Source organism: Gorilla gorilla, chromosome 1, assembly GCF_029281585.2.
Source record: "Gorilla gorilla gorilla isolate KB3781 chromosome 1, NHGRI_mGorGor1-v2.1_pri, whole genome shotgun sequence".
NCBI lineage: Eukaryota > Metazoa > Chordata > Mammalia > Primates > Hominidae > Gorilla > Gorilla gorilla.
The window spans coordinates 91090580-91105512 of record NC_073224.2 but is presented as its reverse complement, the minus strand read 5'-3'; the positions used below and the strand labels follow the sequence as shown (position 1 = coordinate 91105512).

At 39.1% G+C, this 14933-nt stretch overlaps 1 protein-coding gene and 2 pseudogenes across 1 annotated transcript in view; 2 read left to right on the top strand and 1 right to left on the bottom strand.

Moving 5' to 3' along the window:
• Positions 1-325: 325 nt before the first annotated feature.
• The window catches only part of ALDH9A1 (aldehyde dehydrogenase 9 family member A1), a 36926-nt gene continuing 22318 nt past the window's right edge, over positions 326-14933 (bottom strand). The window contains exons 7-11 of the mRNA XM_004027824.5: positions 7388-7576; positions 7052-7139; positions 5431-5572; positions 3131-3243; positions 326-1254 (exon numbers count right to left, since the gene is read on the bottom strand). Coding sequence (XP_004027873.3) covers positions 1160-1254; positions 3131-3243; positions 5431-5572; positions 7052-7139; positions 7388-7576 — 627 coding nt within the window. The 3' untranslated portion in view covers positions 326-1159. The remainder of the gene's footprint in view (positions 1255-3130; positions 3244-5430; positions 5573-7051; positions 7140-7387; positions 7577-14933) is intronic.
• Positions 9381-9874, top strand: LOC109028228 (small ribosomal subunit protein uS15-like; annotated as a pseudogene).
• On the top strand, positions 13848-14897 carry LOC134758576 (large ribosomal subunit protein eL21-like; annotated as a pseudogene).

Genomic DNA, 14933 nt, shown 5'->3' with positions numbered 1-14933 from the left:
TTATCTCTCTGACTACTAAATTAGCTATGATTTATAAACTGTTCTCCTGAAAGGAAGAGAAGGAGGCAGAGTGAGGCATGACTGCAATAGTCTGAAAAGCCACAGTGACCTGACAACTCTTCAGGGACAGGCACTGCTTATCCAGGTGAGAATGAACATGGAGCCTAAATGCTTACCTGGACCATAAAGTTCATCACTGCAACCAAACCTATTCTTTTGTTCTTACTACAAGATCAAATCCCCCTGCTTTGTGCTTTTAACATCAGCCCTATCCTCTGTCCTCCCATAACCTCAAGATACGTTTAGTTTCAAAACACGAAAGGAAAACAATTAACAGTGTGATTTATTTTAATTTCACCATATTACATTAGCATACAAATAATTTGTACATTTAAAGGGTAGCTCCACTGGTGTAAGACAGCAGGCTGTAGTTCAAGGACCCAAGATAGGGAGATAGATTTCCTCTATCACAGTAGTGAACAGAGACAAAGTGCTTACTAGGCAAGTTAACATTCACACAGAATTTGACCCCATCTATTATCTAATCCCCTCCCTATCCCGGCTGTCAGCTTTCTCAATGGAATGACAAGGGGATATAGCTTAAAAAAATGTCAATGAGCTGAAATCATCTCTACTGATTCTACCTGGAACCTATAAAGGAACAAGGTTTTTTTTGTTTTTTGTTTTTTTTCCTTCAAGACTAGGCAAGTGAAGCAGTGGGAATGGAGAAGGAACAAAGAAATCTACAAACTGGTTGTGATCAATTAGTTGTAAATACCACTGCACTTGGATCAGCCAGGAACAAGTTCTTTGAAATACGCCAGAGAATTAACATTATCAGTGGGCCAAATGTGTGGAAGATGTATTATCCTAGTCTCTTTTCCTGTTCTCTAGAAGTATGTTACTGGCTCTTCAAAGATTTCACAAAAATACGCTTTGAGGAGAATCACAACTTTCTTGATTAGTATCTACAAGGCACTTAATGCACATTTTCAGTGAGGAAGCTGATGGAGACAGAAAGAGTAACATGAACCATTCTCTTATCCTGAATGCCAAGATTCTGGATGTAAAATAACACTCAGTTGTACTGCCTCTGTAAACAGGGCCGATTCGCATCATTCCACAGCGTGGCCATGTCAGTAGGTTTCACTGCAGGTTTTCAAAAAGCAGATTCCACATCACCCATCTCCACACACACAGTCTTCAGCTGTGAATAATATTCGATTGTCACACGGCCGTTCTCTCTGCCAAATCCTGAAAGGAGGAGAAGGGGTCAGGTTGAGCCATCACTACAATAGTCTGAAAAGTCACAATGATCTTCAAAGATGAGCACTGCTAATCAGGGCTAGGGAAGAATATAGAACCTAAATGTTTTGGAATAAAGCCTCAATCCACATATTAGCTGTGAATGGAGCTAGGCATGGGGAAAATGACCCACTGGCATTTGGGGATAGGGATAGGGAAATATACAGGTCTTGTTTCTCACCAATATGAATCTTAATTTCAAGTATCTACTATTCTGGGTTGAGGTCTGAAAAATGCTTGGATTTTATATCAAGTGTTAAAGGCAATCTCTACAATAATCAACCTGACACCCTTGAAAGCTGATGCTAATTTATAACTTTACACAATAGGCTTATTCACCATTTCTTAAACACCTATAAGAGCAACCTACTAACTTAACCTACCCACTCATGTTGGTGAGGGGTCACTGAAGGTCCCTCTGATTACTCAGAGTTCAAGACACTGCCCAATTCCTAGTGGGTGAGGTTACTGTGCTAAAAGGGTAGTATCCCACCCTTGGCCCTGCCTGTACACCCTGTGCTAGACTTAGGTAGGCTCTGCCTTCCAAGGGCAAGGCCGAGGTCCCAAATATGTGCATTTCCAGGGAGCACCACTCAAATGGTATCACACACAAAGGTCCTGGGAAGACCTGACTCTGTCTTTTGTTCCTTTCCAAATCCCCTAAGCACACAGCTGGTCAGGCCTCTTAGGCCAGGTGTTGCTCTGCACGTCTGGCCATCTTTCTCGCTCTCTCATTCCACATAGCATGGTCTGGTCCAAAGGAAAGGGAAAGTTAGGAGGCCCTCCAAAGGCCTAAGCTGCTGATTCCAAACAAATAATTCCCTGCACTGAGGGACTATCGGAAACTTAACATGTAATGTTATATGTTACATGTTAAAAATAAGATGGCACCTTGGTTCCCACCTGCACTTGTGCCTGTGTGTATGACTCCTCTGAGTACCCCACCGGGACAAATAAGACTGTCAAATTAACACCCACCATCTCATCAGTGTTCATCAGAGTTTATATATTTGACAACACTGTGATGGCTGTAAATATTTGCCACAGAAACTAGAGGTCAGACTCTTAGAATGGTGCCTCGACAAAGTCCAAACCAATTTTCACTCTAGAAGAACAGCATGAGAAATATGTAAATGAATATTTACAGGCAACAAACTCCAAAGAAAGAACCTCAAGGTTCTGCCTATACTCCTGATGCCTCAGACCTTCTCCTGATATACCAGACTTACAAATTTATATGTTGTGGTAACATATGTCTGACTATAAAATGAACAAAATGAATGAGCAGTGGCTAAGGAAACACACTCCTATATGCCATCAAGGGTAATGAAAACGATTATAATTGATTGCTTAATGATAAATTTAAAGATTTTGTTAATTTGACATAACAGAGGAAACAAAGTTACTGAGCTATTACTTTAAAGACACTTTACCTAAATGGAATCTAAAAACTCCACAGTGGATGATGATGGACATCCCTGATACAGAACCCCTAAGGGAGTGATTTTATGCTTACAGAAGTCACAGGCTGTGAAGAAAAAGTATTCTACCCACAAGATAAACCTTTTTGAGGTATCTATCAGCAGTTCACAAGCCAGGCTATACATCAGAACCCTCCAGAAAGATTTAGGGAGTGTTGGGTAGGGGAAGATGCTTGACTTCCATTCCCAGAGACTGCTACAGTGGATCTGGGGAAGGACCAGGAACCTGTATTTCCCCAGGTGATTCAGATATGCAGACAGGTTTAGAAATACTGGTTTATAAGGTCTGAATTACGACCTAGCTCTAGAGACCTAGTTTGCATTCACACCTCCCAGCTCCTCACCTGACTTCTTATATCCACCAAAGGGCAACTCCACTGGGCTGACGTTATAGTTGTTAATGAAGCACGTCCCAGCCTGAAGCTCAGCTACCACTCTATGAGCCCGTTGGATGTCCCTATGAAGGAAAAAAAAATGTGTGCATTATTCAGAGTTTCTTAGGCTACTACTTTAACAGGAAAAGTTACACTGCCAGTTCTAGGGTTCTCAAATCTTACTAAATTCTCATTTCTTCAAAATGTTTTAAAATCTTTTATCATCCAGGCAAAACAGATATGGATTGGGTTTTATAGTCCCATGCACATGGTATCTTTAAAATAAGTAACAGCAACAAGAGTACCAAAATTCAATGGAGGAAAAACAGTCTTTTTAACAAATGGTGCTGAAACAAGTGGATATCTACATGCAAAAAATAAAGGTGGAGCCCTTTCTTACACCATACACAAAAATTAACTTAAACGCATCACAGACCTAAAAATGTCAGACTGAGAACTATAAAACTCTGAAGAAAACAGAGGAATAAATCTTCATGACCGTGGGTCAGGGAAAGATTTCTTAGACTATGACACCAAAAGTAACAGATAAAAAAAACACAATTAGAATTGGTCAAAATTTAAAATTTTGTGCTACAAATAAGACTATCAAGAAAGTGAGAAGAAAACCCACAGAAATGCAAATAAAAACCACAATGAGATACTACTTCACACCCACAAGGATGGCTAAAACCAGACGGACAGACAATAACAAGGGCTGGTGAGGATGTGGACAAATTAGAACCTTCATACGTTGTTGGGAGGAATGTAAAATGGTGCTGCCAATTTGGAAGAGTTTAGCAGTTCCTCAAAAAGTTAAACATAAAGTTACCATGTTACCCAGCAATTCACTACTAGATATACACCCAACAGAAATGAAAATATATGTCCACACAAAGGCCTGTACACATATGTTCATAGCATCATTATTCATAATAGCCAAAAATGAAAACAACCCAAATGCCTGTAACAGATGAATGGACGAACAAAAAGTGGTACATATCCATACCACGGAATATTATTTGGGAATAAAGTACTGATAAATGCCACAACACAAATGAACCTTGAAAACATTATGCTAAGTGAAAGAAGCCAGTCACAAAAGAATACATACTGTATGATTCCATTTATATAAAATGTTCAGAATGGGCAAATCCATGGAGATAGAAAGTAGTTTAGTGGATGCCAGGGGCTGGGGGTGGGGAGTGGGAATGAAGAGCAACAGTTAATGGGCACAAGGTTTCTTCTTGAGATGATGAAAGTGTCCTAAAAATAGATTATGGTGATGGTTGCACAACTCCATGAATAAACTAAAAACCACTGAATTGTACACTTTAAGTGGGTGAATTGTACAGTATGTGCATTATCCCAGTAAAGCTGGTAAGAAAAAAAGAATAGCACATTGGAGTTACCCGCCTTTGTAACCGGACTTTGTCTGTACGAGGGTGGCAAAGTAAAGTAAGAGCACTTAACCTGCTCACTCCCCAAATCAAAAGAGCAGCTCCTCAATCTTTTCTTCGGAGCTCAAAGAGAAGCAATTACATCAGGTCCTCAAGTGAGACTTGGGCTTTCTTCCCAAGCTCCTGACCACGAAGTTATAAAAAAAAAAAAAAATGTGAACTTTATGTATCACCAAAGAAACAGCATAATCCCAAGTGTAAAGCCGCTTTAGCAAACTGCCTTCTACTGCCAAAGACTAATCAAAGTTTGTATAAAACCAAGCAATCTGCAATTGGTTTCAAAGAAATTGCACTCCCAAATCATTTTTACTTGTAATAGTAGAGGTTAAGTTTATGCACAAAGATATTAATCACATTACTATAATATTTAAAATAGAAACAATATCCCAAATATCCAACCACAGAAAAAATGGCTACATGAGTTATAATGCATTCCAATTAGGAACTACTATAATGCCACTAAAAATCATGTTTTTGAAGAATACTGCCCACAATTTATATACTTACAGGTTTCTAAATTCCTTGACATGTGTGTTTTCAAAAGACATCTAACCCAATGCTTTACATAGATCAGAATCTTAAGTGTTTATTAAACGAGCTCAATTTAAAACTCAATAGCAGGGTTCTCTGGCCATTTACAGCAAACTGCAAAATGCTGCTTTGGTGTCTTCTGACTTAACCTGAAGCAAACAGAAAGTGCTGATGGCTCCTATGAGGGCAAACTAAAGTGAGAGAATAGGATCAATTAAATATCTAAGCAGATACTGCAGCCCGGCTCCTTCAAAACTGCTCTCAGTGTCCCACTCCACATACCTGGTAAAGACGCCAGCTGCTAGTCCAAAAGTGGTATCATTGGCTCTTTCTAGAACCTCAGCTTCAGTGTCAAATGATAAAATGGACATAACAGGCCCAAAGATCTCTTCCTTCACACAGGTCATGTCGTCTCTGCAATTAGCTGCAAATATTAAAATAAAACCTCCTGAGTAGCTGGGACCACAGTGTGCACCACCACCCCCGGCTAATTTTTTGAAGATCGGGTCTCACTATGTTGCCCAGTCTCGTCTCAAACTCCTGGGCTCATGTGATCCTCCTGCCTCAGCCTCCCAAAGTGCTGGGAGTGTTCCACTGCACCTAGCCCCAATATTTTTAATTTTACAATGTATTGTAAGCTTTTCCTATTTATTAAATATTCATGTAATAACTGCAACCTAATTCATGGGGGATGGACATTAGGTTTTCAGCTTTTAAATGTCAGTGGTTCTTTCTAGTGAGGATTAAAGGTTATATACTGCATCAAATATGAAGTTGTTAAAAACTGACACCACTATCAACCTTAGGGGCAAAAACCAGCTTTATTTATCTCCAAATAAGATGTAAGGAATTATACAACATGGTTCAACCTATATATAATTGTTTAAAGCCTACAAAACTATCAACATTTTTGTAGGGGATACTAACATACACTATAAAATGATAGAGAAAAGCATAAGAATGATAAAAACAACACTGAGAATAGTAGTTACCTCTGAAGTAGGAGGGAAGTAGATGGGTGGGAGTAGGATGACCATATACACCTTGACTGTCAAAACTAGATTTTTAAGATCGAATGGAGGTGCTAAAAATTATTAAATTATGTAATTTCTAAAAAGATTAGTATATTATCTGACAAACTGGTTTTATTATATTGATGACTGATACGGTCTGGATGCTTTTCTCCTCCAAATCTCATGTTGAAGTATGATCCCCATTGTTGGAGGTAGGGCCCAGTGGGAGGTGTTTGGGTCACAGGGCAAATCCCTCATGAATGGCTTGATGTCCTCCCCATGGTAATGAGTGCATTCTCGCTCTGTGAGTTCACACAGAGCTGGCTGTTTAAAAGAGCCTGGCGCCTCTCTTGCTCTCTCTTTCACCATGTGACTCGTCTGCTCCCCTTTCACCTTCCACCATGACTGAAATCTTCCTGAGGCCTCACCAGGAAGAGATGATGGCGCCATGCTTCCTGTACAGTCTGCAGAACCATGAGCCAAATAAACATCTTTTCTACTTACCCAGTCTTAGATATTCCTTCATAGCAATGCAAAATGTCTAACACAATGATCTACAGGTCACATGAAAAACATTCTTTATTTTCTCAAGGAATTATATTTATTACTTAATTTTTTAAATCAAATATGCACTTTCATATTTTTGAGCTCCTTGCTTCCAGAACAATAGTTGTGGTCCTGGATAAACTAATACATATGGGTGCCCTAAAGGAGGGGCACACAGAAGGCTTCAAAGATAATGGAGCAGTTCTACTTCTTAAACTTGGGTAGTAGGACCACATAATTTGCCAGCCCTTGCTTTATACCATGTACATATTTTATAAATATTCATCTCTATCTATTCAGTATTTAATTCAAATCATCTAAAAGCAAACAAAAAGAGGACATACTTAATACACAAGGTCTCATGTAATATCCATCCTTTAATTTGGGATCTTCAGGTACATATATATCTCCACCACATAACACTTTAGCACCCTGCCGAAAAGGAAAAAAGATATGTTGTATTAAAAATATAACCCCAAAATGCATTCCTGAAATGTTAATTGTATCCCGAACAAACACATAGTCTTCCCAGTGCAGGTACAAAGCAGAACACAGCCAGGGATGCTAATAGTCCAATGAATAATAGTCAAACGAATATTAACATGAAAAGGGCACAAAGCATGTGATTTAGGAGTACTATAATCTTCCCCAACCCCACCCTACTGCCAGTTATTTCTTACCTGCTCCTTTGCCACTTTAACAAACCCAAGGACTCGCTCCAGGTGTGGTCGGTTGATGAGGGGACCCATCCTTGTATCTTCCAGAAGGGGATCTCCAATTTTAATCCTTTGGGTCTGTTTCACCACTTCCTCTGTAAATTTATCAAGAATTTCTTTCTGCACAAATACTCTTGTGCCATTACAGCAAACCTAAAGGACAAACACAAGACATCAATTTCTATGTGTGTAAGGAGAAAAAAGGGAAAAGCAAAAAGGAACACAATCTAAAAACTTTAAACTGAAAAGAGACACTATACATTTTTTAAAAGGATATTTCCATTTCTAAAAATTGTCTCCATACTGAATAAGAAGGATCACACACGTAATTGTGGACATACCACTCCACAAGCAAAATCTGCCCTTTGAGGTAAAAGTTAGTTCTTATTTTGCTTGTTTAAATTTTTTAAAGGCCATTACTAGATCCATATGACCCACAGCACCTCTCCTACTTCCTCATATTAGGGCTCAATCTGGCTGTATATTTTAAGAATGGAAGGGAACTGAAGAGTAAACCTATATCAAGAACTGTGGTCTTAAATCTAATTGTTAAAAAATTTGTCTCTGAAATCACTAATAATCACTATTTAGACCCTCCTATAGAAAGGAACATAAAAACTGTTCAAATGCTGTAAGAACACGAACAGAAAAGTCCAAAAACACAGCCAAGTGCTCGTGGAAATCTAGTCTATGATAAAAGTGAAAGCTAAACTATTAGGACAGAGATGGACTAAATAAATGGTGCTAGAACAAATCATCAGTAATGTGGAAAACATAAAATAAGATACATATCTTACATCACATATAAAAATAAACTCCAAATGTATCAGGAATCAAAGTATAAAATAAGAAATCAGGGCGCAGTGGCTCACATCTGTAATCCCAGCACTTTGGGAGGACAAGGTGGGCGGATCACTTGAGCTCAGGAGTCCAAAATCAGCTGAGGCAACATGGCGAAACCCCATCTCTACAAAAAATATAAAAATTAGTTGGGTGTGGTGACACGCACCTGTAGTCCCAGCTACTTGGGAGGCTAAGGTGGGAGGGTCACTTGAGCCTAAGAGGTCAAGGATACACACAGTGAACCCTGACTGCGTCACTGCACTCCAGCCTGCATGAGAGAGCGAGACTTTTTTTTTAAAAAAAAGAGACAATACTGGTAATTCCTCTAAAACCTAGCTGTAGAAAAAGGTTTTCTATTACCCAAAATCTAGACACAATTAAAGAAAAAAAATTGATAAATTTGACTATAGAAAAATAAAAATTTTATGCATGGCAAATACCTTAAACTAAGCCAAGACCATTAAAAAACTGGAATAAAATTATTTGCAACATTTACCTCAGATAAAAGGCTATCATCACTCATTTTAAAAAACTCTTAAAAATTAATGGAAAATCAGATCTCATAATATAACATACCAAAAATGTGAATTTTATTATATGTGAGTTTTGAAAAAGATGTTCAATGTCATTCATAATTGTAAAACAAGGTTGGGCATAGTGGCTCTGGCCTGTAATCCCAGCACCTTGGGAGGCTGAGGCAGGTGGATCACTAGAGGTCAGTAGTTCAAAACCAGCCTGGCCAACATGGCAAGACCTCATCTCTACTAAAAATACAAAAAATTGGCTGGGTGTGGTGGTGCACACCTATAGTCCCAGCTACTCAGGAGGCTAAGGTGGGAGAACTAGTTGAACGTGGGAGATGGAGGTTGCAGTGAGCCGAGATCATCCCATTGCACCCCAGCCTGGGCGACAGAGCGAGACTCCGTCTCAAAGATAATAAATAAATAAACAAACAAACAAACTGAAATTAAAACTATACTGAAATACCACTTCTCATCTATCTGATAAAAATTTAAAATTGTGACTATATATGCTGTTAAGAAAGGCTATGAAGAAATAGGTATTCATGCATCGTTAGTAAGAATGTTCCTTTTGCTGCCTGACAGCTGCCATCATGGGTCACATGCACGCTTCTGGGAAGGGTCTGTCCCAGTCAGCTTTGCTCTATCGCCGCAGCATCCCCACTGAAGTGGGGCTGCTGAAGTGGGGGCTGAAGTTGACATCTGACGACATGAAGGAGCAGATTTAAAAACTGGCCAAGAAGGGCCTGACTCCTTCACAAATCGGTGGGATCCTGAGAGATTCACATGATGCTGCACAAGCACGATTTGTGACAGGCAATAAAATCTTAAGAATTCTTAAGTCTAAGGGACCGCTCCTAATCTCCCTGAAGATCTCTACCATTTAATTAAGGCAGCAGTTGCTGTTCAAAGGCTTCTTGACAGGAAGAGAAAGGATAAGAATGCTAAATTCTGTCTGATTCTGATAGAGAGCCGGATTCACTGTTTGGCTCGATATTATAAGACCAAGTGAGTCCTCTCTCCCAACTGGAAATATGAATCATATACAGCCTCTGCCCTGGTTGCACAAATTTGTCTATGTACTTGAGCAATAAAATAACTGCTTAACAAACAAACAAAAAAAGAATGCAACATTTCCTTTTAGAGAGGGATTTGGCAATATCTTATAAAATTACATATGCAGTCAATATCACTAATAATCAGGGAAATGCAAATCAAAACCACAATGAGATACCACTTCATACCCAATAGGATGACTATTATCAAAAACAGAGAAAGCAAGAAAATAAGAAAATAACATGTGTTGGCAAGGATGTAGAGAAATTGGAAACTTTGTGCATTGCTTGTAGAAATGTAAAATGGTGCTGCCATTGTAGGGCACAGTACAGTGGTTTCTCAAAAAATTAAACACTGAATTATCATATGATCCACTTATTCCACTTCTGGATATATACCCAAAAGAACTGAAAGCAGATACTTCTGCTATAGATATCTGTACATCAATGTTCATAGCAACATTATTCACAACAGCCAAAAGTGGAAACCACCTAAGTGTTCACAAATAAAAAAATAGATAAACAAAATGTGGTATGTGTGTGCTGTGTGTGTGTATGTGTGCTGTGTGTGTATACATACATACAATGGAATATTATTTAGCCTTAAAAAGGAAAGAAATTTTGACACATGCTACAACATGGATGAAACTGAAGATATTATACTAAGTGAAACGAGCCAGACATAAAATAATAAATATTGTATGATTGCACTTATAAAAGGTACATAGAATAGTCAAATTCATAGAGACGGGAATTAGACTAGTGATTACCAGAGGCTGAGGGGAGAGAGAAACAGAGTTATTATTTAATGGGGTACACAGTTTTCAATGTGGGGTGATGAAAAAGTTCTAGAGATGAATAATGATGATAGTTGTACACAACGTGAATGTATTAAATGTCACTGAACTCTACACTTAAAAACGGTTCAAAAAGGCCAGGTGTGGTGGCTCACGCCTGTAGCTCCAGCACCTTGGGAGGCTGAGGCAGGAGAATTGCTTGAGCTCAGGAGTTCAAGACCAGCATGGGCAACATGGCGAAATCTCATCTCTACAAAAAATACAAAAATTAGCCAGGCATGGTGCCACATGCCTATAGTCCCAGCTACCCAGGAGGCTGAAGTAGGAATATCACTTGAGCTTGGGAGGTTGAGGCTGCAGTGAGCTGGGATGATGTCACTGTACTCCAGCCTGAGCAACAGAGTAAGATCCTGTCTCCAAAAAATAAAAAAATAAAAAATAAAAAAAGTACACACACACACACACACACGGTTAAATTGGTAAATTTTACATTAGGCTTTACCATACACACAAAAAAATCATCACAATATATAAGAACTCACACTATTCAATGGCAAAAAAAAAAAAAAAAACCTCTGATTACGAATGGGCAAAAGACCTGGATAGACATATTTCCAGAAACATACAAATGGCCAACAAGTTTATGAAAAGATGCTCCACATCACTAATCATCAGGAAAATGCAAATCAAAATCACAATGAGGTATCACTTCATATCTGTTAGCATGGTTATTATCAAAAAGATAAAAGATAACAAGTGTTGGTGAGGATGTGGAGAAAAGGAAATCTTGGTATACTGCTGGTGAGAATATAAATTAGTATAGGCTGCTCTGCCTATGGAGTAGCCATTCTTTATTCCTTTACTTTCTTAATAAACTTACTTTCACTTTATGGACTTGTCCTGAATTCTTTCTTGCACAAGATCCAAGAACCCTCTCTTGGGGTCTGGATCAGGGCCCCTTTGCAGTAACATCTTTCTGGCAAACCATGGAAGGGACAATACTGAGGAGACCCTCCCGACCCAAAAGAAATAGACTGCAGCACTGATTGGCCAATTCTGGATATCACCTTTTGTCGGAACCTGGAGTTATAAGCGACCCTCACCCTGACACTTTCTGACTGAGCTCCTCTCTATCCTGAATACAAGAGACCCTAATAATTAGACAGGAATATCATTGCCCCTATTCAGTATGAAGAAGTTTACAGAAGATGGATCTTTGTCCCTCTGCAACCCTTAGGATTAAGGGTTCTTTTATAAAAGGGAGGGGGGAAATGTCACAGGTGTTTGAACTAGAGCAACTTCATCCTAAGTAGGGGCTGGGTAAAATAAGGCTGAGACGTACTGGACTGCATTCCCAAGAAGCTAGACATTCTAAGTCACAGGACAAGATAGGAGATCAGCACAAGATACAGGTCATAAAGACCTTGCTGATAAAACAAGCTGTGGTAAAGAAGCCAGCTAAGACCCACCAAAACCAAGATGGTGATGAGTGACCGCTGGTCGTCATTGCTGCTCATTATATGCTAATTATAATGCATCAACATGCTAAAAGACATACCCATCAGCACCATGACAGTTTACAAATGCCATGGCAACGTCATTTTACCCTATATGGTCTAAAATGAGGAGGCATGAATAACCCACCCCTTGTTTAGCATATGATCAAGAAATAACCACAAAAAGGGGCAACCAGCAGCCCCTGGGGCAGCTCTGCCTATGGAGTAGCCATTCTTTATTCCTTTACTTTCTTAATAAACTTCCTTTCACTAAAAAAAAAAAAAAAAAAAAAAAAAAAAAGAATGTAAGTTAGTATAGCCATGAAGGAAAACAGGATAGGGGCTCTTTAAAAAATTAAAAATTGGCAGGGCACAGTGGCTCATGCCTGCAATCCCAGCACTTTGGGAGGCCGAGGTGGGCAGATCACCTGAGGTCAGGAGTTCGAGACCAGCCTGGCCAACATGGAGAAACCCCGTCTCTACTAAAAATACAAAATTAGTCAGGCGTGGTGGCACATGCCTGTAATCCCAGCTACTCAGGAGGCTAAGGCAGGAAAATCACTTGAACCCAGGAGGCGGAAGTTGCAGTGAGCTGAGATCGTGCCATTGCACTCCAGCCTGGGCAACTAAGTGAGACTCCGAATCAAAAAAAAAAAAAAAAAAAAAAATTAAAAATGGAACCATCCTATGATTCAGCAATTCCTCTTCTGGGTATATACCAAAGGAAATGAAATCAGTACCTTAAAGACATATCTGCACTCCCATGCTCAGTGCAGCATTATTCACAATAACCAAGATAAGGAAATAACCCCATTGCCAGATGAACGGATAAATTGTGATACATATTTAAAATCACACTAGGCATGGTGGCTCATGCCGGGCGTGGTGGCTCACGCCTATAATCCCACACTTTGGAAGGCTGAGGCAGGTGGATCGCCTGAGCTCAGGAGTTCAAGACCAGCCTGGCCAACATGGTGAAACCCTGTCTCTACTAAAAATACAAAAAAATTAACCGGGTGTGGTAGCGCATGCCTCTAGTCCCAGCTACTTGGGAGGGTGAGGCAGGAGAATCGCTTGAGCTCCAGGGGCGAAGGTTGCAGTGAACCAAGATCGTGTCACTGCACTCCAACTTGGGCTACAGAGTGAGACTCCATCTCAAAAAAATAATAATAATAAAATAAATTCACATTACGTCACAATTATTTTTAGTGCTCTCTCTCTATATATATACATATATAAAGTATACATAGTACAGATTATGTAGAATATTCTATATATTTATTCTATATATTCTATATACTATATGTATTCTTTGTGTGTGTATATTCATCCACACACACACACACATAGCAAAGAAAGCAAAGTACAAAAGAGTACCTCTAATGTGCTACCTTTTGTGTATGAAAGAAGAATAAGAAATATACAAGTACCTATTCATTTGTGCAAAAAGAAACACAGGAAGCAAAAACCAGAAACAAATTAGACTGGCTACCCACAGGAGATGGATAAAACTGGGTGGGAAGGAGGCACTGGAAACAGAGTACACAGGATGGGGAGCAGTAACACTTCTGAGTATCTGTTTTTGTAAAATTCTGATGTTTAGAACCATGTTTGTGTTTTGCCTAATCAAAATAAAATTTTAAAATCAGCAAGGATGGGGGAAATAAAACCCAAATGAATACAAACACAAACAAATGAATCTGTTATTTTAAATGAGTATCATAACCACACTGAAGGAGGGCGAAGGAAGTGTAGAACTGACCCAAGTAACTTTTGAACACAGTATTCTGACTATACTCTCATGCTAAATATAAAAATAACTGTAAAAAAATTCTGAGCTCTAATTAGAAGGTTTATTTTCCACAGAGGTATGGATTTACAAATCTGAAACTACTATTATTAGAATACTAAGTGTATTCTATGATGAGCAATTAGATAAACATTGAGGATAATGGGAGTCAAATTTCTTACTGTCAGAGAACAAATACAAATATGGAAAGGGAGAAGGCAGAAATGAACCCTTGGTATTAGACTATAATTAAAGTATCTGGATGAACTTATTATTATGTAGATAGACAGATACAGAACTAGATATGTGCACAGACATATATACTAACATGTATTTCCAAGCACTGGCCTCTGAGAGGGCCTAGAAGCAACGATACACCAGTAGCAATAAGCACACCTGGCACTCAGATCTTGGTTTCTAAATACCATTTACCACTAAATGGAACCAGGGCTTTTGGTTGGTACTGCCGTCTTCCAGTAATTCAGTAATTCACCAAAACGACAAACACAGGGAAAGAGAAGAATTACCCAATATACGTTCTCTAGGCCTTTTAGAAAACATGGAGTTGTTCCTTGGGCCACATGCATGCAAATCTATAAGAAAGGCAATACTGTAGACATCAAGCGAATGGGTACTATTCAAAAAGGAATGCCCCAAAAGCATTACCTGGGAAAAACTGGAAGAGTCTACAATGTTACCCAGCATGTTGTTGGCACTGTTGTAAACAAATTAAGGGCAAAATTCTTGCCAAGAGAATTAATGTGCACATTGAGCACATTAAGCACTCTAAGACCCAAGATAGCTTCTGAAACGCATGAAAGAAGATGATCAGAAAAAGAAGGAAGCCAAAGAGAAAGGTACCTGGTTTCAGCTGAAGCACCAGCCTACTCCACCCAGGGAATCCCACTGTGTGAGAACCAACGGGAAGGAGCCTGAGCTGCTGGAACCTATTCCCTATGAATTCATGGCATGATAAGTGTAAAAAAAATAAAAGACCTCTGGACTGCAA